General features: G+C 29.6%; 1 protein-coding gene across 1 annotated transcript in view; it reads right to left on the bottom strand.

Annotated features, from left to right (window-relative positions):
• LOC136979676 (voltage-dependent calcium channel type A subunit alpha-1-like) overlaps positions 1-25,665 on the bottom strand; it is a 445,853-nt gene that overhangs the window by 14,338 nt on the left and 405,850 nt on the right. Inside the window, exons 40-45 of the mRNA XM_067275717.1 lie at positions 25,055-25,159; positions 24,880-24,986; positions 21,917-21,952; positions 14,317-14,468; positions 11,949-12,051; positions 3,112-3,216 (exon numbers count right to left, since the gene is read on the bottom strand). Coding sequence (XP_067131818.1) covers positions 3,112-3,216; positions 11,949-12,051; positions 14,317-14,468; positions 21,917-21,952; positions 24,880-24,986; positions 25,055-25,159 — 608 coding nt within the window. The remainder of the gene's footprint in view (positions 1-3,111; positions 3,217-11,948; positions 12,052-14,316; positions 14,469-21,916; positions 21,953-24,879; positions 24,987-25,054; positions 25,160-25,665) is intronic.

The raw sequence follows: 25,665 nt of genomic DNA, 5'->3' as shown, positions 1-25,665 counted from the left end.
AATGGTTTGCTTATAAATTTGTGAAACCTTTGTAACAATCCTGGCTTCATCCCATCTTATAAAATTTGTGGAAACAGATAGGACTGTATCACACTAACTGAACTTTGTATTCCTTCATTTTTGTGTGTCTTGAGGTATAGCCAACATGTGACAAAGAAATTCTAAAATTGGGATGAAACATGCATATTTATATAACCCCCGATTTTTGGATCTTGGGGATATGGTACTAATCTGCTATACAACGATGAGGAAATGATAATTAATAAGATGTGAATTTTTGTCTATGGAGTTTTTACTGGAGTTTATAACATAAAAACATTTTTGACCAAATTAACAGGTCTTCAGTTATCAAATTGTGGCATTTAGCCATAATATTGTATATACGCGTTAATAATAAGTCTAGTATTAATTGTCTGCTCTGGCATTCTTTGTTTCCCTATTCCTATATCTTTTAATCCTTCACTTCCTTATCGGGTGCACTGAAAACATTCTGAGAACAAGGCATGGAGAAAACAAAGAACAAACACCCGGAGGTATGTTGGGGGTGCGAGATAACGGTCATTCTAGACAAGGACTCGAGAGTGAGCAGACGACTAGCGAAGACGCATAGATTTTCATCACAAAGGAAGGTGAGTTGACGAACTACAGATACATTTGGGAGAACTTAGCGTTCTGAAGACAAGAAGTGAACTATATCCATTGCTTATTCTGACATTATTGATGGAGAATTCCATATAACAGTATAGCAGCAGATTGGGACACGGATTTCCCCACCCGAAGGCATCAGAGAAGAATGACATTCTTGGGTACTCACGTGTTCTACCTTTCTTTATATCTAATATCCCTGCTATCCTCTTCTCCCTTTCTAAACCTTTCTTAGTTTGTAAGTTATACTATAAGTCTTAGTTATAGAATTTTGGAGAGTACTCCATTACTACATTGTTGCGAAATGTATTCCCATTCTGTGATGCCATATGTCTTAAACCTTTGTTCTCACGTTGTACGCATGTGAGGTTTTGAGTTGGGATCCGAACTGATTATTGTACTGATACTATGCATTATAGGTAAAAGCTTAGATTTATTGATCTTTGTTCCAAGAATAAATATTGATTTGCTTCGTGTTACAATAAATAAACAACGCTTACTGGAATTGATTCTATAAAGTAAAATAACAACCTTTTTTGTGTTACATTGCACGTTCTTTCCTTTCTTGGTCCATGTACCATCACTGATCTTAACAAAACTAATAAATACAAAGTTCAAACCAAAAAAATATATAAAATATATTTTTTGGTTTGAAAAAATACAAGATAAAAATTTAAATATTTTTATCTTGTATTCTTTTGTTTGATATTTGTATTCATCAGTTTGGTAACCAAAGAAGACCTGTTAATTTGGTCAAAAATGTTTACATGTTATAAACTCAAGTTTAATAAGGTGTGAAATTTTATTTATTATTAATGATCATATAGTAGAAGTTAACATACTGGATTCCCACAGTATGCTGTAGATCAGGAATAGTGAACCTAAGACCAGCATAATGATTTTAAAGTACCTGTGCTGAATGTTTAGAAAGTTTAGGTTTTTATAAATTATGAAAAAAATATTTCATAGATTTCAAAACTTTGCATATGTAGTGTGAAAGCACAGTCCTAAAGCTGTTTATAATAGCCTTTAAAACTTTTCATATGAACCTAAGAATTATCATCAAATAAGTAGCAGCAGATTTCCCATTATAATAGAAACAAATATTCTGATTATCAAATTATAATTTTCTTTTCACTTACACAGTGTATATTATTATTTTTCTTATATAGATTTAATTATTCAAATTATATATTTGAGTAATTACAAAATTTGGAATTATTTAATTTTGAATTCAATTTTGCTGTCACTACTATAGGTGGATCCTTGGTTAACTTGAAGATACACAGAAAACAGTGCAGATCCTCATTAAATGTCACCAGTGAATTATTCTATTTTATACTGAAGCAAAGGTCTATTCATTAGCCATAATCAACCTTTCAACATGGTTTTCCTCTGGAAACCATGTGTTAGTGCTACCCTTCTAACATAACTTAACCTAATTAATAATATCAATGGCATTTAAGCAATGAGCGAAGGCTCTTTTTTATTAGGCATTGAAAATGATCAGCTTGTATGGGAAGGAGCCACAAGAGCAAGCTGGAATGTTCATATTAAAAGTTTTTAACTGCTCTTAAAGGTTTCTTCTCTGTAATTGTTTGGTGAAGCAGTTGTTTTGAGAGATTTATTCATTAAAAAACAAAAATGACACATTCTAGAACAACAATAGCTTGTCTTTTAAATACTGTATATAAAAAAAAGTTTAAATAAACAGAATTATTTATTGCACATTAGAAAGCAACAGCATTATTCTGAAGGATATTAACACTTACTATCAATTGTATTGAAGATGAAAGTAATCATAGAATTAAACTACAATGGAATATTTTTGGAAGGGAATAGCTTTAAATAGCAAAAATAATGTGCAAGTGCACTTGGAAGAGAAAGATTCTTGACCATTGCATTCTATGTCAGAAGTTGCACACATGCATCATTCCATACTAACTGTACTATTAGGAATCACTGGAAGAGATCCTAAGTGAAACTCATTACAAAATAGAAAGTATCTGATATAGCAATGAGTCAGTCACATTATTAGAAGAAATGACAATTGGTAAATAGTAAATGTACTTGACTGGGATAACAAGAGACAGGAAATGACCTTATGGCAGATAGTCTGGCAAATTTCCTAATTTCATCTTCCTAATATGTAAGAGAAAGACATTGGATAAACTTAGTTGGAAGGCTTTTGGAGAGACCTTTGTCTTTCAGTGAATTGAGAACAAATGATAATGGTAATGATAGAAAAAAAAATATTCTTAAAACATTTTTGTTTTTAAAATTTATATATAAACTTAGATTTCCCAACTAAATTTTAATGAAATACTCATAATTTAAGGAAAGATTTATTAGTTTTCTATGAATTCAACCTGTTGGTTCTTGAGGGATACTTGTGCATATATAAAATATTAAGTAACTATAATAATTTTATATTTTCTTTATGATAAGTTCTTAAACTGGAGTTACATATAAAACTGAAAAATGACTTGTATGAACTTCTTCCGGAATAAGCTTGTTATCTTCTTTTACTGAAACTGTGTGTTGTTTGTTCAAAGTATGAGTCAAAGGAACCTACAAGATTAATTATTTCAGTGATTCCTTGTTCATTTTTTGATTTACCCACCACCATATCTTCATTTTATCCCTTCACCACAATATATTATACCATCACCAGTGATATTTATAAACTATAATTATATATGTTTTTTAGTTAACAGAGAACTTACTACAACTTTATTCATTTACTTAAATGGAATAATATTCCCCTTAAAGTCACAATGCAAAATGAGTTTATTAATGAATAAAATTCTTTTTATTTTCATGTTAAAATTTTGCTAATTCAAAAACATACTTAAATAAAATGTTAAAAAAGAGCATTTTTTTATCAACAGAAAAATTTATGCTGAATTTTTAAAATGCTTTATCATATTTGAAGAGTAATAAATCTTAGAATTATAACTTAAATAAAAAAATAGTAGTGCCTTTTTTTATTTAAAATGTGTTTTTGAAAATTTACTAGCTACTTAGAAAACCAAAATTAAATTTAGGACACATTCAGTGGTGGCTTGTGATAAGCATTGCAGAACTACAGCATCTCCAAAGAAAGTAAAATTACAAAATACAGTAAGAACCCACTTAATGCGGGGATGCATTCCTAGACGACAAAGTGCTAAGCGAAACAACGTTAAATGAAGTCATTTTAACACAGAGTAAACAGGGAACATGTGACCAAAAATAAACAGATTTTACTTTAATTTTAAGTTATTTCTATATTAATTTGCATAGTAATATATTTTAAATAACAAACATATGCACAGAGATATGTAAAGCTATTTTGTGTAAAGAAGGTCCTGGCTTGTTGTTTGCGATGAAGTCATGTAGTTTCATTTGTCACTTTCTTTTCTTTTCCTTAAGCAAATGTTGGTGTAGCAAGAGATCTCATCCAAAACGCCTTGTCTTGCTTTTGCAGTACTTTCAAAATCTGGATCATTTGCTACAATTTCATCAATAATTTTGGCTATAGTTACCAAACTTTTTATGAAGGAAATCTGTAGAGAAATTCTTTGAGTTCTTTGTTTTCAGAATCACTGTTTTCCAGTTCTGCACAAATTCCTTGTTCTTCCAGATCTTGAAGGTTGACATTGGTAAGGCTCTCACCAGTAACCTGCAGTAACTCCTTAATATCCTGCTCATCTACATCTCCTAGTCCTGCTGTATTGATTAGTAAGGTTCGGATTTTTGGGTGCCACGCCCACTCGGTTTTTGAAACAGGCAAAGTGTAAAAAGACAAACTGTCTGTTTTAGTGCAGTAAGCCCACCCATTGCCAAATTGTTTAGCACCCAAATGCACCAAAATGCAAACCTGCCCCTGTTGAGAGAAAAGGGGGTAAAGGGGAATTTTCTAGACTAAACAATTAAACCTTAGGGTTGTTCTAAGAATTTACATTCTTAAGATTCACTGAAAATCTGCAACACATGTTTTCTTTTCTAAGAAAAGAATAATCTAGAAAATTCTGTATTGAGGTCACTTTATCCTGACTTGTGAGCGCAACAGTTCCAATTTAATTTGTTCAGTGCCGGTGACATTAGAAAATGGCAAAATTGTCCGCATCTAAACTGAACGTTTTAGCAAATAAGTTTAAAGATGAAGGCATATGCACAGACAGAAAAGTTCTTTGCTGTTCCATTTGTGATTATGTGATTTCAGTTGACATGAAACACCAAGAAACGAAAATCAGGCGACACACGAGTTCAGAGAAGCATAGAGAACACAAACAGAAAAGGAGGAATTTTGAGCAGACATTTATAGGGGTCTCATTTCAAAGAGGAGAAGAATCTCAGAAGGCTAATAATTCATTTTATGCAGATTTGACGACCGCTCTTCTGCAGGCAAATATACCCTTATGTAAGGTAAACAATCCAGTCTTTAAGTCATTTCTCCAGAAATATAAGGGAGAGCTTGTCCCTGACAAGAGCACTCTTAGAAAAACTACGTAAAACCAGTTTATGACCAAACAATATCTAAAATCCTGGACATTGTCGGAGACAATCCTGTAGTGTTTATACTGGACAAAACAATGGATTCCACAAAACAGTACATGCAGAATGTTCTTGTTGCACCACTTACAGGATGCTATGTACAGTACAACCAATGTTGTTCAAAATGTACTAACTCAACTACAGTATCCCAAGCATTCAATGATGTTTGCATCAAGTTGTGGCCAAATGGTGTTCAGTACAAAAATATTTGGCTTGTTACAGATCAAGCATCTTACATGTCAGCATTCTCAAATTTGAAGTGCATCTACAACAACCTAAAACATCTGACTTATCTTGCCCATGCTCTATACTGAGTATGTGAATGTATTCGTGTAAAATATAGCAAAACTAATGACTTCATTTCGAAAATGGAAATGGTTTTTCTCAAGTGCCCTAGTCAGGAACGCTTGTATTAAGATGTAACTGGGTTGCCATTACCACCCAGTCCAGTGGTCACCCCGTTGGGGGTCTTGGATAAACAGTGTGGTATTCTAAAATTTATCTTTGTATACTAGTACATTTATCAATTAACAGGACTTTATATTGGAAAATTATGGATGCAGATATTTAATGTCTTACAGTTCAGAAATAATATTTTTTATTTAGTTCACCTGTTCCCAAAAAAAAAAAAAAAAAAAATTATTTCTGAACTGTAAGACATTAAATATCTGCATCCATAATTTTCCAATATAAAGTCCTGTTAATTGATAAATGTACTAGTATACAAAGATAAATTAAAGTTATGATAAAGGATACAAAGGCATAATAATTGAGTGTGGTATTCTACTGCGAGAACTTTGAGAAAATTAATGTGTTATCAACAAACTTCCTCCTAGCAATTCTGTGGCCGTCAACAGCGTCAAGAAACTGGTCACTGATCCAGTAGTGACCACAGCGCGCTACTCCATGCATTTGTACAAGTTATTGGTGGATAAAATCAATGAGCTGGTAAGACGTGGAACTGAAATGTGGGATCAGTGGAATGTTGTAAGTCAGGTGCTTGATGTACTGGATGGTTTTGCCCTGGACAAACTCAGATCTAGTTTATCAAAAAATCCTGATTTGAAAAGTATTTTGGATTGCACTGAACTAGAATTTAGAGTAAAAATGTAACCTGCCCCTTAGTCTTGGTGAACGTAGAAAAATCTTTTTCCTCATATAAAGACATTCTATCTTACAAACAAGAAAACTTCACTTTTAAGAACATTGAAATGGTTACTGTTGTAAATTACAATGTTCATCTTTATGCGTAAATTGCAATAAACAGCTATGTAGTTTGTAAATATAATACTTCTTGTTGGTTTTTGACTTAATAGTACAGCATTTAAACTAGCACTCAATCCATTCTAAAAATGCACCCAAAAATCCAGACCTTATTAAGTTGACAATTTGGTCAACCTACTGATACAGCAATAGACTCTTCTTGTTGAAGATTCTTGGATACCTTCAGCCATAACTTCTTCCACACTCCGTTCATGCATTTATCAGTTAAGTCATGCCAATTAAAGTCGATATTTCTTATGGCATCCATGACATTATATTTTTTCAAAAATTGCACAAAACGAGCATAGATTTAAAGAAAGTACAGTGCTATGATGAATTGCCACCTTTTGCTGATTGTATTATATACAAATCAATGAAATGCTGCGATAATTTGAATCAGTGTAAATTTTGAGCTTTTTTTTTTTTGGGCTTTGAGGAGATCATGTTATATTGAATCAGCATTAAGTGGGGTCTTACTGTAATGTCTCGATTTTTATTCAATGGTAATTATATAAATTAATTATTTTTTAAAGTCAAAATCAGTGCCAATCAAAACAGTATACAGAACAAAAATGATTCTAAAACGTGCATTTTTTAAGTACCATTTTGATATTAAAAATACAAAACTGCAATTTTTTAAATAATTTTATTCTTACATGAAAGCCTGTACCTTAATCTACTTTTCAACATATTTTCCTCCAATATGAAGGTACTTTTCATATCGTACAACCAGCTTCTGAATTCCATCCTCATAAAAACCTGCTGCCTGATTTGCCAACCACTGCAGCATGGCATTTTGAAATTGTCGTCGTAGTGCTGACTAGATGCCTTTTCAAGAAACAAGTGGTAGTCACTAGTTGCTAGATAGGGCTATACAGAGGGTGATCAAGTTGTTCCCAGCCATATGATGTGATAAGATCTTGGGTTCATTGAGCCATGTGTGGACGGGCATTGTTGTGAAGCAAAACAATCCCCTTACTGAGCTTGCCATGTCTTTTTGTTTTGGATGACGAAATTGTAAAGCATCTGTTTTTCTTGAACTTTTGCATCAACTTTCTGCACCAAGTCTTTAACCATGACAGACAGTTACCCACTACGCTCCTTGTCATGGATATTAGTACGGCTATCTTTAAATGCTCTAACCCATTTTTTTTACCATTCCATCGCTCATAATGTTTTTTCCATTATACATCTCACTAATCTGCTGATGAATGTCAGCCACTTTCACGTCTTTTGCATTAAAAAAACGAATCGCCGCACGTACTTCACAATCTGTGGGATTTTCAATTGTCTGAGGCATTTTAAACACACACAAACAAATGTAAAATGAATGAATGCTTTTGTAATTGCATCTGTGGCTAGCCAACAAGCATGTAGATACTCAGTGCACATTCGCGGAGCACTGCATCAGTCCTACTTTAAAATGGTACTTACTTAAAAAACACGCCACATACTAGGGCTGTTATGTGCCATGTCTTCCTGTGGCAACACTGTTAAACAGTGCAGTGCCATATCCATGGCCATTTCCCACTAGTCCCACTGTTCGACTAATACATCTTATAATATGATGAAATGCTTGAGATGGCAGCACTATTTAACATTCTGCTACCAGAATTAGTTTAATGGGCCAGAGTGGAGGTACTGAGTACTCCAAGATTTGTTAATATGAAAAAAACAAAAAAATTTTAGTTAAATTAATTAATTTTTTATTCATAGTTTGTATGTAAAATAGTAGTAGTTATTCAGCACTCTCACAAGCCACCACTAAGCAAATTTTATACAAATATTAAAGCTTTAAATATACATTTGATACGGTGGGATATAAGTCCAAAAATGCTAAAAATTAAAAATATTTTATTTAACATTAATTTGAAATTGAATAATTTTTCCTATTTTTTATACAATAAAATCATTAGAAGTATGCCAAATGGGTCATCACTATTTTATTTAAACATATTGCCAATGTTTCAGATCACAAAATACTTAAATGTCACTTTCAATGATACTATAATGTGCATTTGTAACAGTTAGTTTAATTTCTTGTTTCCATACTAGAAAAATTTACCTGTTATCAAAGTTATTTACTTATTAAAAATATTTATTTTTTCAAAAATAATTATAAAAAACGATGGAGTCAGATTCTATTCTTCTTACGTTTTACTTTAAGAAGTAAAACGTAGGAAGTATACAGAAAAATATATTTTCCTTCCTGTTCTGACTTATCTGGATATATTATATAACTAAAAAATTCTCCAAAACATAACAATGAATTAAAAAATATTAATGTTTTGGAGAATTTTTTAGTTATATAATATATCCATAAGTCAGAACAGGAAGGAAAATATATTTTTCCGTATACTTTAAGATATTTATTTTTATTATAATAATAATCTTGTTGATGTTAATTTCAATTTCTAGGGCAAGTAAATAAAACCAATGTTGTGTATTACCAGTGAGTATTCAGTTGCAAGAGAAACAATGTTTACAGCAGAATTTAGGTAAGAAATATGTCCCCAATTAATGGGGCATAAACTTGGGCAGTTCTGTCAAGTTTATCAATTGGCATACTTAGTGGATAGAAACAGTAAGAAGGCAGATTACTTATTTCTATCCACTGCAGATGTCACTGATGGTTCAGGCTTTTTGTCCTACAGTTTCACTAATAGTATAGATTGAAAACCTAACCAATTCTTTTTTGCTAGTATGGCTTCTCTTGTATACTTGTGTTAAAAATCATATATCTTAGTAACACAAAAAATGAACATTATGTCTCTAGTCCATTCCAAATTGCTGTCTCAGATGACAGCTGAAATTTGTTTTTTTAAATTTTATTTCAAGAGTTGCTCTGGAAAATTTAAAAAAAATCGCCAACCATTTTGTCAGTTTTACATTTTTTTCGTCACTTCAAATTATTTATTGCCACCAGTTTTACATACTAATTAATGCAGGTGCCGATAGTCTTATCAGTTTGGAGTCTGGAAAACATGTTAAACTGTCACTTAGAAATAGGAGCCATTTCTGAAAAACACATTTGATCATAATGCTTAAACAGTATTTCACAGGTTCTGTCATGACAAAATTTTTATGCTTTAGTCTACTGAAAAAAATGTCACTCCAAAAAATTCCCCAAATTTTCTATCAGTCAATAAAAAATCCCCAATCTGGAAGTTTTGGGTGAAAACTGCCTTAGTTCTAAATATCACTTCCTGCTTGTTGTGGATGCATGGAATTCATCACACACGGAGTTAACATTCTGCTGTTTTTCCTGAAGCATGTTTTATGATTCAATTTCATGCTGAATGTTGAAATAAGCAGACTAGTTCTTATTGCCAGCATTATATTTTTATGACCACTTTAGCAGATTTGCCAGCACCAAAATTGCCATTTGAAAATATTTTTATTAAACAGTGCAACCCCTGCTTTTTAAGATATTTGGTTATATAATTTATTTTTAGACACAAAATAACATAAATCAATGAGAGTAAAGTGCTTTTATTGTTGAAATGAGGTTAATATTAGATTAAGTAATTTGTGGTATAACCATTGACTCTTATTTGCGGTTCATTAATGTCAAAACAAGTTTTTAAGTAGTCCAAAAAATTATCTCCCATTATCAGATTCCAGTTATACAGATTAAAACAAAAACTCTAAAACAGCTTATTTTAAACATTTACATTTTTTAATCATTTATGTACTGTACATTCAAAACTCATATAGGCTTATCTAATCAGATTAGAAGTAAAATATTACTTATTTCAGTTAATCTTAAAAAACATATATATTTATTTATTTATTTATTCTTATATATATATATTAAAAGCACAGATGGAAAGAAATGTTTGAGTATTGCTCATGGGTTTGTCTAAATTTAGGTCAAATAATATATGTAGCATTGGATTCTATAGTGTAAGGAGAACATGTTTTTAAAGAAATCAATCAATCTGTTATTTGGGATAATTCTTAGGCCACTTGTTGGTTACAAATTTGCAAGCCATACTTGTAAGTTGAGGGAATTGTTCTCTTTTCTCTTATTTATGATAGGGTCAGTTGTCATGGAGATCGCTATCTCTTCTGCAGTTCTGACCAAGAGGTTCCCTGCACCACATATTACAAGGGTGGTTTGATCCCAGTTAGGTATAGTTTTGTTGTTCGTAAGTTCCTTTGAATAGTGTTGTAATGATCTTGTCTTTTGTGAAGTCTGGTAAGTATTGTCTATGTACCATCTGACCACGTTTTTGTACACTTTCTATTTTTTGTCGTGGGAATTTGTCTTTGTGATTTAATGAAAAAGAACAGAGTTGGCTGACAAATTTTAAGTTGAAAATTCCACTTTGAAATATTTTTGCACCAGTCTTTACATAAAAACCTTCTCAACCTTAAGTAGATGTGCTGAATAATGTTAATTAAAGTGTAGATTGGCATACAAAAAATGAGAGAGAACTAAAAGTGAGGCATATGCAGTGGTGTTGTTCGAAATATTTAACAAGGGGTTCACTAGCAGAAAATTTTTCCCTGACAATCACCGACAAACGAAATGGAAGTTTTGGCTAGAAATTGTATTGTCTCGCGCGCGTGGCATTATGGGATCTCTCTTATGACTGGATCTACTTTCAAGAACTCTCTAGAATCGATCGCGATTAAACCTCGATTGAAATGGTCAAGAGAGATCGCACCAAGACATACTCCCTGACCTTGTTCACAATCTAGATTGAAATGCTCGGTGCAAATGGGGTATAAGGCCCTAGTTTAGTAGTATTACAGAGTATAATACGCATATTTTAATATATTTTTTTAAAAAAAACAAACCCACTGAGAAATGTTCCGTGTGTTTAACAAGGTTCGGGAAACTGAAAATTTTAACAACGGGTTCGCCCGAACCCATTCGGAAAATTTTAACAACGGGTTCGGCCGAACCTGTGCGAACCCGCCGAATATCACCACTCGGCATATGTATTTGTCTCTTTGGTGGTTTCTGAAAAATTACAATGACAAATGAATATTTCTGTGATATGCAAAGAATTTTAAGAACTTTTAAAGATGTTCTTGGTATGTTTAGTTAGACAAAGGAAAATATGTTTGATGAGTTTACAATTGTGAAGTAAAATTGATAGATAACTTGCATCTGCTTTCAAATTGACTTTTATATACAGATAATTTTATGCAGATAACCTGCTTGTTAAGGCACATCAAAATTATTATTGTAATTCACAAAGGATTATAACAAGTATAATAATACTAGACATAGTATTAAAAATAAAATCTATTACATTTGTTGTCTTCAAGAAAACAATATAGAAAAACAATTCATGACAAAATTTTATTATAAAATCATAAAATACTAATCAGGAGGAGTTATAGTGAAATATCTAATTTTAATATTTGTTGTTCTAAGAAACTTTTATAATAAATACAGTTGCATATGAAATTCATAAATTATTGTTTTTCCCTATTTACAACATGCAAAAATATTTCATGCATATTTAAGGATAATTTTATATTACCTTATTATTGTGCTCTTTTCTCCTCCTCCTACTACTTCCTGAACGAAGAAAACTAAATGATCTTTTCCAATCTTTTTCTTCGCCATGCTTTATCTTTTCAATGCTACAAAGTAAATAAAAATTTTATATGAAAGAGTAACAGTACGAATAATTTGTGTTAAAAATTATTTTAAAACAAAATTTGTACACTTCTTTTTTGAGTTAATAATTGTGATATATGCTTTTACCTGTATTAATTATTCAAAATGTAAATCAAATCATTGTTTATATCAGGAAGTTACTTATTTCTAATTCATATTAATAAAATGTTATTGCTTTTTTCTTGTATTTTCAAATTAAAAGACCAATAATCGTTAAATATTTAATAGTAAAGTAAATAAATTTCTGGTAAGTAGATTTATTTAATTTGTAATTTTGTTCTGGATCCAATATGATTTAATTATTCTTTCTTTCTGTGAAAACTTGTTTGACCTGATTGTGGTTGGCAACTGCACCCTGAACTTGTAGGAAAAAGACAAAAAAAAAGGCAGTGTGATCTGGAAAGCTGAAAAGAGTATGGACATGCAATGATTGAATAGATGAAATGCTATCAAGGAGTCATTTTATAAAAAAGAAAGGAAATAGTTTATAACACCTGTCTCAGGTCTTCTGATTGTGAGTGAATCTTAATATAATTTGACTTGATTGACATTATTTATATTGAATATTCACAATGAAGACACTGACCTGTTAAGTGGCCAGTCAGTGTTACCAAACTCAGAAAAATTTCTTTTTCTCTCTCTTCTCTATCCATCACTAACCCAACTAATAGTTTAGTATAGTATGTAAAAAGTGACTAGATGTCCCAAATTAGGCAGGACAGACTCAATTTTGGATTGTTTCGTAATTATATTCAAATATAGTCAATATTCATTGCATGAGTTGTAAGTCAAAGAAGAATTGCATACAAGTTATAGCATAAAAGTTTTAATATCTAATTGTGCAGATCAGTTATAAAAGATTTGGGAGTTGATGATTTTTGATAATTATCTGAGCTAAGAAAAAGTGATTAAAGCAAACAAAGCTAAACCCAGAGCCATAATTATTCATTGTTGCCAGTCATTATTTTGTTATCTATATGCTTCTTAAGTAAAATAGTCATTGCTTGTTTGTAACATCTGTTATCAACGATGTCATGACTCATCTGATCTCATGTTGAAATGCTCGGTCTCACATCCCAAATTTTTATATTTTAGGATTTGGTCACTTTTGGTGTGTATTAATTTGTAAGTAACTAATTATATGAGATTGCTGATTATCACTCTAGTAATTTGTATGTCTTGAAACAGTTGTAATTCAGGGTTCACTGAAGTATTTGTCATATATGAACTTAATCCAGAGTGCTGATGATATCTGTTCTATTTATCCTGTATAAAATTTGTATTTTTAATTAAATGTTTTGTTATGCATTTGTACTGTACTTAGTATTTATACAGTAGAGCATCGATTTTCCGACCCCGATCAACCGTCACATCGGTTAACCAACTGCATTCTAGTCGGCAAATTCAAATGTCCGCTAGTGATGTGGCGCTACAATATTCGGCTATGTCTTGGTTACTTTAATATTATTTTTGTTAAATTTTTGTGTGTTTTAGCTGGCAACACTCGCTCGACCATGGAAGCGAGGCCAGTATTTAAACCAGGCTTAATTTTCTTTTTTTCTTTATTTTTGTATTTATTCTGTGCAAAATAAAAAAATAATTTTTAACGATACAATAGCGACAATTATTACTTTAAAAAAAATTTTGTTAGGCTTAGCATCTATTAAAATTCAACACAAAGTAGTTAATAGCGATATACTAATATAGTATTTTTTCATACTTTTCGGTTACCAACCCTGACCAACCCCAGTCCCCAATTGAGTCGAATAATTGATGCTCTACTGTATATCAAAATCATTAATTTCACAACAACATAAGATATGATTTTAATAAAATGGAGAAAACACTGAGATCAGTGTTATATGTATGTTTTCTTACCGCGATAAGAAAACGTACATATAACGCCGATCTCAGTGTTTTCTCCATTTTATTATACAGTATTTGGCGTAAAAATCATCCCATTGATTGATATCATTTTAAAAATTATATCAAAGTATGAATTATAAGCTATAAGTTTAAAAACACAGGAAAAAATTTTTAATTAAATGTTTTTGTTATATTAGATTATGGAACAATTACTGAAACTTTCAGGATTTTATCAACTGAGTTATTATCTTGAAAAAGAATATATAATGTTTCTTATATTTTTGTTTTAACAACTTTCAGTGTCACCAACAGATAGATAATAATTTAAATTTATTGCTAAATGTGAACTATAAAGCTTTTACCTTAAATTAGACTGATGGACGGATCCTGTCCTGGATCTTGGCATTCTGTTTTCTGCATCTCCATAATTTTCATCATCCGCATATAGGCTGCCATGGCTCGCTCGAGAATTTGAATTTCGGATTCCCATTAACCTCTTGATAAGGGAAGGATGCTGCGAAATATAGTCTACAATGTGAACAGTTTAGACATAGGATGCTTACTATAGATGGGATGTTAAGAAACTGCTGGAAAATTATTCTTGCGCTCAAAGTGCAAATTCAATATTTATAGTATATTTCAAATGGAACCAATTTTTATTGCATAAATATGTATGAATAAGGTGAATCTATGATGTTATTTTCAAGTAAATCTTATCATTAAAAATTTAACTTCATATTTTAAACAGTTATCTAAATAAATATTGATAAGTTAAAAAATTAAGTTATAATTTTAAAATTTTAATTTATCAGTTACTTTTTTCCCAATGATTAATTGGTTCTCATCAATTGGTCAAAATTAGTGAAAATTTTGAAAATAATTAAATTGCTTTTTAAACATCCATTTTGCAAACAATGGCTGCACTATAAAGACCAGTTTCATTCTTTGTGAGAATGGGGAAGCAAAGAAATAACATTAAATTAGTTAATTTGCATATTTATATGATAACATTAATAATCTGATTTATTAGAATATTCAGATAATTTTTAATTTAGAACACTCTGGAAGAGAAATAAAATAATTATGAATATATATTTATCATCATGAGATGGTGCCTTAACCACCTATCTCAAGCCAAATAAATTACGTTGTTTCAGATTATTAGTTAGACTTATACCAGAATTTTTTCAGACTATTTTATCAAGCAAGAGAAGAACAAATTATCACACAGGCATTAATTATGTATTTAAATACTGCTATATTTGCAAGCGCTTTCGTGTTATAAGACGTTGTCCTCAGGCAGACATAATCTCAAATAAAATTTTTGAACAAAGATTTTGAATTAAAACTAATGGCATTAGTCCTTTAGAACAAATAAACATAAAGAATTTAAATTGACACGCCTGTGGTGACAATGCGCATGCACCATAATGTGTTGAATAGGTGTCGAGAAGGAGCTAGAGACAAGGTTTTAATCTTTTATACAAGTTGACCCACATAATAGGCAACTCAAGCATGGGGGAGTTGCACAGACTTAGTAATACAGTAAGGAGGGCCTCCCAGACATACACCAGGCTCTTCTGATCGCGATACCTGAGCATTGCCACATGGTCCCACAGTGGGATGTGTTGGTATTGTAACACCATCCTCACTAGATCAGTGTCATACCTACCTGCCCTGAGGGAATGTTGGTGTTTGGAGATATGGCAAGATAACATTCTGATTGTCACTCCTACGTAGTGGGTGAGAATGCTAGATGTTGTGTTTTTGGTGCCTATTTAACACATTATTGCACATGGGCATTATCACCATGGGCGTGTCAATTTAAATTCTTTACTTTTATTTGTTCTAATTTTTGTTTTGTTCTAAAGGACTACTGTTGTTAATTTTAATTCGAAATCTATGTTCAAAAATTTTATTTCAGATTGTGTCTGCCTGAAGATGATGTCTTATAACACGTTGAAAGCACTTGCAAATATCACACAGGCATTAATTACGTATAAATACTGCTGTAATTTCTTCTTCTTTTGCTTAACCAAAGATCGGCGTGAAATCCAACCCTCAAATTCAATTAACTTACAAAATGAATTCTGGTAGATCTTTTGGCAATTTGCATATTACTTATGATATCTCTCTTGATTTTCTAGGAAAAATAGAAGAGAGTTCTGCTTTTCTGTTTCATATCTCCGAATATTTTTATGCTATGAATTGAAGAAATGTATAAAAGTTTCAGTGAACATTATCTGTATACATATACACATATAAGCATTAACCTTAATTTAACACCAGCACACTTTAATTCAACTTTGACAAATGTTTTTGATCTAATGACAGATCTGTTTCAGGACTATGTAGCTTAACAATCTGTTTTGAAATATACCGTACATGCAAACATTATATTCAAAGTTATTCCTGAATTTAAATATTGTAACATTCACATGTATATTCCAACTTTCATGAATAATTATTTGCATATTTTGGATAATAAATGAACAAAATATGAAGATTTAAAATTTGAATAAATACTAATTTTAAACTTACAAATGAAATATCAAAAAGTGTACTTCAGGTTACTTTCCATAATTTCTTTTATCACTTTGCAATATTCTTCATTCTCTTTCTTCTCAAATAGTACTATTCTTACATTTATGTAGAAGCATTTTATTATTAAATATTTCTATGTGAATGCTGATATTGCGACAAGATTTTAAGAAAAAGAACTTGAAAGATCAGCATTAACTATTATTTTCAAATAAACAAATGATGCAATGCAGCAAATATCTCTTAAAGAATCATGCATAAGGTTCCAGTTAATGGCAATTTATGACACTGACTTGCCATGATTATGGCTTAAATCAGATTATGTTAAAGGGGTATTTTGCTTAAATTAAAAAATTCTGTTATCTATAATATTTTTGCAATTAAACTCATTTTACATCCTTATATGCTAAATAATTTTTTTTATAACAACTGTGTCAGAATATGGTATAATTATTAGTTAGAAAAAATATCAAATAAGAGATAATTAATTCTAATATTGTTAAAAAGAAAATTACAAAGAAACAAACATTAAAAATAATTAATTGATTTTCTTAAATAAAACTTAAATAGATTTAAGTTAAACAAATTTTGCAAATTAAAATTTAAATATCTGTAATTGGCTATAAAAAATGTAAATTGTGAAGCTTTGCTTAAATTTTTTATTTACTTAAGAAAAATATTATTTTAGATATTCTAAGAAGTCATATTTTGAAAGAAATGATTAACAATTTTTATTTTCTTTTCTGTTCCAATGACAACTATTGCCATGTATTTGAAAAAAATTAAGCAATAATGCATAAATCATGTCTTAATGACTTTTAAATCTGTTGTTTTATTTAGAAAATTTAATTATTTTATTGATAATAGATTTCAAAAACCCTTCATTACTCCATTTTCTTTAAACTTTGAACTTGTGAAGAGAAGCTTTTTTGATTAATTTTATTCTATAACATTAAATGCTTTTAATTTCAAACAGAATATTTTTAAATATAATATTATATATTTTTATTAATATAAAAGATATTATTGTTTTGTTAATTGTAACAAGAAGAAATGGGAAACAATGAGATGATGTTCTAAAATAAACTTTTAATGTATTTTTTATTAGATGTAAGATAAACTAGTTAATTAAAAATTTACAAACATATATCTACTATATTTTTTGGTTTCATCACATAAAATCTGTTTTAAATAATAGAATTACAAAAAGGATTTTGAAACAACAATTTACATACATTTTGACAATTTTTGTCCTAATATTCTTTGTAGGATAAAGTATACTGTGACATTACTACAACTAGTATTAATTAAAAAGTTTTATTGGGCTGCAATGAAAAAATTGTATACCTATAAATTCCCACTGTCGCCCGTCCATCTGTCTTTCCTTAATATCAAGAACGAAGTTATATAGATGAAGTCCGAGACCAGATATATGGAAACCTTAGGGGCTTCAGGCTCTGATTAACTATATATGAACATCTAATGCAAACCAGAAATCACATTATTTCAATTCAAAACTTTTCCCTCAAAGCAGTTAATGACAACTGGCACAACTCTATTGTTAAAGGAAAATGATGATGTACAGGGGAAAAACAGTACTAATAATTTGAGATGGAGAGCATATATTTTAAATTAAATAAATTGAAAAAAAATTATTTATTGTGACTTCATCACAATGCCAGGCTGCAATTTTTAATTATATTTTTAAACTTGGAATCACATTCGATCATCATAAAAGTATCTTCCTAAGTTAATTTAATTAATATAGTTATACATTCTTTTAGAAATATTTTCAATTCACAAAATTGAATTTCTGTTCTAAGTTCTATTTGATGTGCTGATGCTAAACTAAATTAGTCAGAAAATATTTCTAAAACAATGAATATATTGATTATCTTAGCAATTACAAACACAAAAATACCATAACTTGCAGATTATCTGTCCTTAACCTGCACCCCTTTCAAATTGTCTTTTATGTGATGAGGTGGGTTATAAGCTGATTTAAATTATGAAGTTGCACTTGTGGAACAATGGCTGTTCCCATAGGTGTGGGGTATACAATAAAAAGATTATGCAAAGATTTTTATTTTTCCTAACAATTTTTTATGGGTTATATGCATGAAAATATAGTACTTTTCTCATATTTTAGTTTCTTGATATCTATATTTCTACAAAAATCAATTTTATTTATTTGAATATTGCACTTAATTATTGATTATTCATTTAGTTTATAAAAAGACAATGTACTTAATTTAAAATGTGCAAAATACAGAGTAGGCCTTATTCTTACCTATATGCTTATTTTGTAATAATTATTTAAAACAGTTTCTAACTTGTAGGGATGTATATATAGGCAAATCACATGATAAATAAAAATACAACATGAAAACAATGGACTGTTAGATAAATTATTTTAATATTATAAAGAATATTTCAGTTATCCCTAGGGATATAACATGTGAACTACTACAATACTGAATTGCAACATTTGAAAAACAAATATAATACAAAACACTTCTATATTGTTTTTCCTTGCATAGTGTCATCTCTATTTACATTATAAAATGTGACAGATTCAGTAAAAACTAGTGGTATCTCATTGTTCTTCATTTCTCCTTAATTTATTCAAAATGTAAATTAAAATTTCTCATATATAGGTTCATCTCCTCTGCTATATTATTTAAGGAATGTTTAACACAACTATTTTAAATTTTAATATTAAAAAGAATATTAAAATTTAAATAAATTACATTTTCATATTTTGATCCTTTATACATTTTTATTTTTTCATTTGACTTAGGCTGCATTCATAATATCAGTGATAGATAAAATATTGTCGTCATCAATTATTGATAGAATTTATCACATTCACTCATCATTGAAGCATTTGTACTGTTTCATAAGATAGGTATAGTTTTATTTTTCATAACCTAAATAATTCACATAATATGCATACTTTGTACAATAGATTCTTGTGGTATGTGCAGTAATTATTAAAAAATGAATTTCTGGAAAAACTTATTATTATAAATAAAAGATAAATCAAATAGTCAGTTTATGCATTAGGAATAATTTTTAAAAAATCAAAAATTAAATAAAAAATAACTTTTAATTGTAATTTTGGGACAAAGTATAAAAGACATTGTGAAAACAATTGAAAATAATTTTTAAAATGTTCAAAGAATTCAATGACAAAAGTTCTAACCTCTATCAGCAGAAATACTTGTATTTATAGAATGTTCTCGACTGACTGGGCAGCCATTTCAGGATCAAACATTAAGAGAATGGAATATAGAATGCATGCAATTTTGAATTTAAAATATAAAGAGTTGCATTTAAAAATTAGAATGACTTCAAAAATAAAGTAAAACAGACAGTGTTAGAAGTGCATTTTACTGTTCCTAGTTTACTAAGTACTTCCATAAATTATATAATGCAAAAATAAATGCATCAAAGTGTTTTTGTGACCCAGGGTAAATAGTATTTCATAAATACCTGGGGCAGTGTTATGATCAATATTCCCTTTTTCCACCTTTGTTTAGTCAACTAAATAAAGGTGGAAAAAGCCATGTGATTGTTATTAACACGATTTTGTGTTCAACACTTCTGTCATTCCACAATGGGCTGTAATAGGATGTATTGTGGTTGTGCTTATATAACAATTTCCTGGTCCCAGATTTAATAGCCTTTTGGAATATGCAAGGGTGTATGTCACTCTACTGCAATCTCAGTTCATGGGTACCTTTCTCTTGGGATATCTATTATGGGCATACACATTAAATTATTGATGGTGTATTGAGTGAACCCATGCAGAAAATCATTCTAATACTTAAATGAAACTTCCATTTTATATTTTTAATTCAAAACCAAATATATTACTTATTCCATATTCCATTCCATTAATGTTCAATCCTAAATACAACTGCCCAGTCAGTTAAATGTTTAATAAACAAAAATATTTCTGCTGTTGTCAATGAATGCAAAAAACTAGTTTATGAAACATAATAATATTATTCAAAGAATTATTTTTCTATTATTATTATTGTTGTTGTTAGTGGATTCTATCCTACTTGGTTGATCTGGTGGACTAAGCACCAGTATCAAGTGTGGCATAGCAGTTAAAAAAGCAATTGTTTATGTGCTGTTAGTCAAAAAATTCTTAAATAAAATTACATACACTATGTGATACATGTTCACTATAGCTTTTTGTGATATGATGCACGTGTTGTTTTTAAGGCCTAATGCCTTATATATAGCATATACAAGGTATGTCTATTATGTTTGGGGACTGAATTTATAAAAAAGGCTTTTGGCAGAAATAATTCAATTTAGTATAAGTCTTCAAAATAACACTCCTCTGAGATCTATACAAAATTTTTCATGTTCTAGTAATTTGTGTATGTCCTCACAAAAGGTCCTTTTTGGAATGCAGCTTAGTTCCCTTGTTAAGTCTCTTAAATTTCCAAAATTGTCTACTTTTCAAAGCAAATTAAGATTTGCTTTCAAAGGTTGCTTTAAAAGCAAATTAAGATTTGCTTTTAAAGCAACCTTTAAGAGCAAATCTTAATTTGCTTTGAAAAGTAATGCTTAATGCTTAATGAATAAGTAATGCTTAATGAAAAGTAATGCTTAATGCTTAATTTGCTTTTGTAAACATTTAGTTGTGGCTTCCTAGATTTAACTGCAGTTGATGACTAATTCCTGGTACAGAGATATAAACTTTTGCACCAGAAATTGTGAATGTTGTCTGTATCTCTTCCAGCTATTTGTTGTTCATACAGCATTTTGGATGTCATGTATGTTTATTTTAACACAGAGCATAATTGTATATTGTGCTTGTTTTGTTCTTTTTTTTTTTTGATCCATCTTGTTTCATCTTTATGTGCTGCTGTTTTGGATCAAAGAGCAGACCAATAGTTTTTGAGCTGTTTTTCTGTTGGCATGCCATCGTGTGGAAGATTTGGCATGTTATCAATGTTATTAATCTTTAGTAAGATAATATTTTTTTTGATGTTTGTTAATCTTTCCTTCATGTTGTTATGCATTATGGTAAACTGTAAAATGTTTGTGTTGATTGACTGATGCTGTAATGGAGATAACATGTTGAATCTTGGCCAATATTCATGCAACAAACGACTGTGATGAAAATACAAAGAAAACAATTGGTTTAAATACTTTACAGCTACAGGCAAATGATAAGAATACAGAAATTTTGGTTGTTTTTGTCAAGAGTATGAATGCAGCCTTAGAAATTTCATATTCACAGTTTTTAAGTGTTAAAGTTCATAATGTTAATTAAGTTAATTTATAATTTAATCAGTAAATTAAAAAATATTTAAAATTATAAAATATTAATTTCACTAATATAACATAAGATTAGAAAACGAGAAACTTTTAAAGGAAATATAAAATGAATACTACCGTAGAATCTGCCGGAGATTCAGGCGGCGTCTTCTCCTAAAATAAAAAATTTTAATATAAACCTCTATATATAATTTTTGAATTATTTTAAGCATTAATATACATACAAGAAAATTTTATTCTTATATAAACCCTATTATTTTATTGCAAAGTGTAACTGTATATTTAGCAGTGTTTCAGTTCATCTGTCATTTAGTTTTTCTTAAAATCGTTTTAGTCAATACAAAATTATTTTATATATATCTCATTTACCAGTGTGCTTGGCATAATTAAAAAAATTCAATGTAAGACTGCAGATAGTTCAACACACTTTTTCATTAAGGAACTAAATGAGAAGGATAGCAAATAGAATATAGTTCATCAATGTGCAACAGCATATTGATGAACTATATTCTAAATATATTCTATATACAAAGTCAACAATTTATTTGATACCTGATATTACCTCAAACTGCAAAAAAATAAATAAATAAAATAATAATGTAAGTTGACAGAAAGAAACTATCAATTTATCTTTTATAAATTATGAAAAGACACACTTTTTCTTTTAAATTTGCAAGAAAACTATCATCCAAGGACATAAAACAATGGAAACTAAAATTAAATCAAGAATTTCTATCTTGAAAGTAACAAAAGTGGGTATATTATTTTGATTTAACTTAACAAAGTTAATGTCCACTAAGTACTTCAGAAGAGAATCTCCTTTAGAATTGTTCTCATTTAAAATAGCAAAGATGAGAGGATTAGCATCACAATCTATCAAGAGAAAAAAAAAATATTGAGTAGAATTCTTGTAAACTTGATTTCATTAGACAACAGAATCAGACAGAAAACAGATAGATGCATTGACATCTTTATCTCTGTCCACCATTCAGACAGGTGGAAGACTACCAATGGTATGGGAAAGGACAGAAGTTTGTCCTTTACCATACCATTTGCAGATGACTAGCATGGCAACTGCTTTGCATCCCATCATTGGACTCCAATATCATTAACTTTATTTTACTTATTATAAAAAGCTTCATGTCCTATGATTAGCTATATTGATAAAAGAGAAAAATATAATAAGGCCTCATTAATAGCCAAATTGTTAGCACACCAAAATCAAAAACATTTTGGAGTTAATTAAATAATAAAGAAATTCTAATCTAGTCAGCTTTTTGATTGTGGTGTGAGATTCGGTTGGACTGTACAAACTGGCAGCATATCATCATTAGCAATAAATTTTGGTTCTGTTTGGAAATGGACAACCAACAAGTGGATCACTCAATGTTTCAATCCCATCTGTTTACTGTTGAATGACACACTGCAATGCCAGCAGGGGACTTCTGGCATTGCTGTTCTGGGAAGCTATTTCATGATATTCAGTCATCTCTATTAGTTGTATGATGGACATTGATGGCATAGCAGTATGTTTAAGAAATCCTGTGCCTTTATGTATTGTCTTTCATGGCAGGTCTCAAAGAGCCATTTTCCAGCAAGATGATATTTTGTTACACAGAACTAGGATTTCTCAAAAATTGCTACAGTTATTTGGCCTTCTTTAGCCGGATTTGTTGCTCATTGAGTAAGCTCAGCAAGTGTTCTGGTGTTTAATTTAGTTGTAAGTAAACTGCTGAGGAAGTGAGGATAGCTCATTGAGTATTTGTGATCACAGTCAGATGGCATTCCATTTGACTGTGAAGGATCTGGGAGTGGCAATTGAAACATCTGTGGGCACATCTGTTGTAGGACAGCAAATGATACCTGTATGCCTCTATGTCCAACTGTTTCACCAATGTATGCAGGCAGGATGAAGTCCTACTAAAGAGCATTTAAATTGTACTGTAGTTCCACAGGAAATTGTCTTTTTCCTATGATATTTTAATCATTCATTAACATCACAATATTGTGTTTGCACTAATAAAGTTTCTGTCAATTCCAATGCCTCCTTCCTTGAAGCATAATGTATTATAAAATGCAACCCTTTAGATTTCTTTCTCTCAGATATACAGTACAAAAAGATTACTAAAATTGCATAAGCCAACAACACAACCCTAAAAATTGAGGTCTTCTATGTCAGGCTTATATTAATGTTCTATGTAACTACATAGTGATTGAAAACTATAGAAATTACTTGCAATGTTATAGATTAACTTGGGTAAATTGAATTATGATTCATTCAAAACAAAGCATTTAAGTTTTATTTTGTCAAAATAAATTATGGCTTAAAATAAAAAGTTTAACACAGTTTTTTTTTACTAATTTTTGATCTTAATTTTTACCACAAAAATTGCAGAATTACTTTTACTGTGTAAGTTAATTAATTATTATTTTGTTATATTTATTTTATATTGTGTACAATAATAAAGACATTAGGATTACTTCATCGTTGTTTCTATAAACAATGTCTGTTCTACTTTGAATAAACCAAACAATCACTGTAATTAATTGGGCTATTTTTCACTACTGTTAATAATTAGGTATTAGAGGTAGGCATTCTACTTCTGTTTAGTGGATTCTGTAATATTATTTATTTTTAAAAAAATCAGTCTGACTATTTTCTAGTGTATGTCATGGTTCTATTGATGACTTAACAGATTGTAAACAAAACAATATAAAATACATCCTAAAATTTTTTGAACATATTTTATACTTCATTGTTCTGATAAATTATTTTTTATGAATGTTTATCAAAATTATTATTTCTTAAAGATGAGATTCTTGAATGTAATCACACTTTAATTTTTGATTAGAAGTAAAATTATGCAATTGACAGATTTTTACTTTTTGTATTTCAGGTTGTAAATGTGGTGTTTTAATCTCTAGGATCTACTATTTAAAGATCACTTCGATATGCTAACTTCACAGCCTAAAATTCTTTCAATTGTTATTTAATTACAAAAATATATTCTTTAAAAATTATTATTATTTTAATAAATTTACACATATAAATTACTTATTATTAATTAACCAATTCTTACATTAACTTCCTCTCCAGTTAATTGACCAAATCTTGTTGTTTTCCAATTATCAATTATTAATAAACCAGCATAGACTTTTCCAACTGTCATTTTGCCCAATCTAAGCTCTGTTTTAAAAATTATTTTGTAAATTATTTTATTAATAAAAAGTAATAATATCGTTAAAAATTTATACCTTCAATTGGTGGTACTAATTTGTCTATTACTTTTTTCTCTTGAAGTGGCCATAACTGCTGGATTGTTTCTTTCAATTCTCTATCAGCTTGGTCCATCTCTTCAACTTCAATATGAATATGTTATTATTGTCAATATAACAATTTCTTTTCAAATTAAAATATATATATATATTTCTATATATTCTTAACATGAGTAAGATCAAAAAGTATTAGAAAACTTTACTTAGATTACTATTTTATATTTTTTAAATCAAAATGGAATTGTTTTTCTGAAGCAAAAGAACATAAATGCTGTCCTCAAACAATTTCAAGATTTATGTTCATTTTTAGGAATTTGATTAAAGAATGACAAATTGGAATAATTCAAAGTTAAATGATAAGACAAATTTTTACAAAATTAACTATATCAGTCTGAACAAAATCAAAATAAGGAAACTTCTGTTTACTTTTTGTTCATCCTTACATGAGATATAAAAGTTTTTTTTATTTAATTTTAGAAGACAAAGAAACAAGACAATTGAATTAAACTCCTGAAGAGATTACAAACTTGTTTGTGTACAGTACATCTGATTTGTGTATACTTGCTCCAGAAAAAGCAATTTAACTGAAT

Source organism: Centruroides vittatus, unplaced genomic scaffold (genome assembly GCF_030686945.1).
Source record: "Centruroides vittatus isolate TY-2023 unplaced genomic scaffold, ASM3068694v2 contig_630, whole genome shotgun sequence".
Classification (NCBI taxonomy): Eukaryota; Metazoa; Arthropoda; class Arachnida; order Scorpiones; family Buthidae; genus Centruroides; species Centruroides vittatus.
This window is presented reverse-complemented; position numbering and strand designations above follow the sequence as displayed.